The sequence below is a fragment of the Phalaenopsis equestris genome, unplaced genomic scaffold (assembly GCF_001263595.1).
Source record: "Phalaenopsis equestris unplaced genomic scaffold, ASM126359v1 Scaffold234323, whole genome shotgun sequence".
Lineage (NCBI taxonomy): Eukaryota > Viridiplantae > Streptophyta > Magnoliopsida > Asparagales > Orchidaceae > Phalaenopsis > Phalaenopsis equestris.
This window is the reverse complement of record NW_018252242.1, coordinates 3,703-6,981: the sequence shown is the minus strand read 5'-3', so window position 1 is coordinate 6,981 and position 3,279 is coordinate 3,703. Positions and strand designations below refer to the sequence as shown.

The 3,279-nt window shown below is 38.6% G+C and overlaps 1 protein-coding gene across 1 annotated transcript; it reads left to right on the top strand.

Annotated features, from left to right (window-relative positions):
- Window positions 1-69: 69 nt before the first annotated feature.
- Window positions 70-3,059, top strand: LOC110038917 (oligopeptide transporter 1-like; the record flags this gene model as incomplete). The annotated part of the gene is given in 6 exon segments (XM_020743843.1): window positions 70-509; window positions 581-678; window positions 763-1,335; window positions 1,410-1,677; window positions 1,838-2,020; window positions 2,276-3,059. Coding segments are annotated over 6 exon segments (2,189 nt in total), but the record flags the coding sequence as incomplete, so codon positions are not given.
- Window positions 3,060-3,279: the final 220 nt, after the last annotated feature.

The following is a 3,279-nucleotide window of genomic DNA, read 5'->3' as shown; positions in this document are numbered from 1 at the left end:
TATATATATATATATAAGGAGAGAGAACAGAGGAGAGAGAAAAAAAGTGACAAAATGAGCTTCTTACAGTGGAGGAGAACGAGCATCCCATAGAAGAGGTGAGGCTGACAGTGGATCCAACAGACAACCCAAAAATCCCTGCACTAACATTTCGCACATGGCTGATTGGTGTGACATCATGCCTGCTCCTCTCCTTCGCAAACATGTTCTTTGGCTACAGAACAAACCAACTCAGCATAGGATCAGTCTGCATACAGATCGTCGCACTTCCATTAGGAAGATTTCTATCAACAACGCTCCCAAAGAGAGAAATACGCCTCCCCCGAACAGACTGGTCATTCTCCCTAAATCCAGGACCTTTTTCAATGAAGGAGCATTGTCTCATCACTATTTTTGCGAGTGCTGGTGCGGGAGGTCTCTATGCGATTCACATTGTTACTATCGTGCGGGCATTCTACCATAGAATGATTCATCCCATGGGTGCCTTCCTTTTAGCACAAACCACACAGGTGAGGATGATATTTTGCATCAACAAATGCATTCTTGTTAGCTGATGCAATTTTGTTTTAAAAACTGACAGTTGGTTGGCTACGGTTTGGCTGGAATTTACCGAAAGTACTTGGTGGAATCTCCATATATGTGGTGGCCAGCAAACCTTGTTCAAGTCTCTCTTTTCAAGTAATATTTCTTATAATTTTGGACTACAGTTGAAGATTATCATATAGAATGTCCAACTAATTGCTCAACTAATGACTTTTATAGAGCGCTGCATCTAAAGGAGGAGAGAAAGAAGGGAACCATGACAAGGTTCCAGTTCTTCATAGTGGTCTTCATCACAAGCTTTGCATACTATACCATCCCAGGCTTCATTTTCCCTGCAGTCTCAACCATTTCTGTCCTCTGCTTGATCTTCAAGAAATCAATCACCATGCAACAGATTGGATCCGGATTGAAAGGACTTGGGCTTGGATCCTTCGGAATCGACTGGTCCACCGTCGCAGGCTTCCTTGGCAGCCCATTGGCCACACCTGCAACGGCAATCTTCAACATATTGTTCGGCTTTTTCATAGGGGTTTATGTGTTGATCCCAATTGGCTATTGGACCAACACTTACAATGCCAAACGATTCCCTATAATATCCTCTCATGTCTTCGATTACGCTGGCCATGCTTACAACACCACAAGAATCATAAACAGCGACACATTCACTTTAAATGTGGAAGAAGAAGAAAACTATAGTAAAATAAACATAAGCATTACTTTTGCTCTGCTCTATGGAATGAGCTTTGCATCTCTGACTGCGTCAATCATGCATGTTGCTCTTCATGATGGAAGGTATGTTTAAACAAAACTTAGGCTATATGTTAAAAAGCATATTTTAAGATTACTTATATTGCTAAATTTATTAGGAATATTTGGAAGATGTGGCAAAGTAGTAAAGAATATGCTAAGGAGAAGACAGAAGATGTTCACACAAGATTGATGAAGAGAAATTATGAGCCTGTGCCTCAATGGTGGTTCTATCTTCTTCTAGTAACGGTTATTGGGCTCTCCATCTTCACTTGCGAAAGGTTTCACATTCAACTACAGCTCCCATGGTGGGGAGTGTTATTTGCTTGCTTCATAGCTCTACTCTTCACATTACCTATTGGAGTGATTTTGGCTACCACAAATCAGGTAATGCTCGATGTATTATTATAAAAAAAATAAAATAAAATTATTATACTTAGTATATAAAGGAACGCTTATAATAATAAAATCATGATCATACTCATAAGAAGAATTTTCTTATTAGATCTTTTGTTTGGAAGACTTAATTTTTCTACTTAGTATGCAGGCACCTGGGCTAAATGTCATTACAGAGTACATTTTTGGTCTAATATTACCAGGAAATCCTATGGCAAATGTGACATTCAAAACATATGGAACCATAAGCATGTCCCAGGCACTTACCCTTCTCAGTGACTTAAACCTTGGACATTACATGAAAATCCCCCCAAAGTCCATGTTCATCGTGCAGGTAACTCAGCACAAGCGGAATTACTCCCATTCTAGAAACTTCAATTTTTCCAAGATGAATAAATCATAATATTTCAAATGATATAAATGTAGTCACATTCATTAACTGATCACATTCAGTTAACACAATTTTTGTCAAAAAATAGATCAATCATGTACAGCTCAATAATTAGCTCATGTTAATCCAGCACAAAATTCGCTTTTACTGTGAGTTCACTAACATGTCATAATATTTTGTTTGTGGCAAAAATAAAAGTTGACAGGCACAATGATAGCATCTTCAGTTTACTTTGCAACAGCATGGTTTCTTCTTGACACAGTAAAGCATATATGTGATCCAAAAAACCTTCCTGAAGGTAGCCCATGGACTTGCCCGAACGATGATGTCTTCTACAACGCATCCATAATATGGGGGCTGGTTGGTCCAGTGAGAATGTTTGGAAAACTTGGGCACTATTCAGCTCTGAACTTCTTCTTCTTATTTGGTTTACTGCTACCCATTCCCTTCTGGTTGCTGTCAAAGATCTTCCCAAGGAACAAACTGCTCAAATATATCCACATCCCCTTGATCATAGCGGGTGCAGGTGGACTCATTCCTACGCATTCTGTGAACTTCATCATGTGGGGTGCAGTGGGCGTTTTCTTCAATTATTATATCTATAAGAGGTATAAAGACTGGTGGGCAAGGCACACCTATGTAATGTCTGCGGCTTTAGATGCTGGAGTAGCATTTATGGGAATTTTCATCTTTTTCGCTCTACAGTTTAATGATATCAGCGGGATGGATTGGTGGGGAGGTGTTGCGGATGATTATTGCCCGCTTGCTGGTTGTCCTACAGCGCCTGGAGTGCTGGTTGAAGGTTGTCCGGCCATCAATTCCTAAGTAGTCTAGTTGTTAAGCCTCCATCAATTAATATGTTTTATTTAAAGTTATTTTGGTTGATGTATATAGTATTGGGTTGGTCCTAAATGTCCGATTTCAGAAATTTAGTATTGATAATATTGTGAAAGTTCATTTCTACAAAGGGGACAATTTATGAGCTATTGGGAATTTTTATGATGTATAAGTTCTTTAACCATTTTTAAATACTAGAAAAATTACACTTGTCCTAAGTGTACAGGTTGAATTTAAATTTACTTGCAAGTAATTTCAATGCTTTGCTGGCAAGAATGATTATGAAATAAGTAGAAGGGAAGGAGAGAAGCTCACAAATTTCATTATATTGCTAGAAAGAACATGACTTTTGTAAATTATTTGAT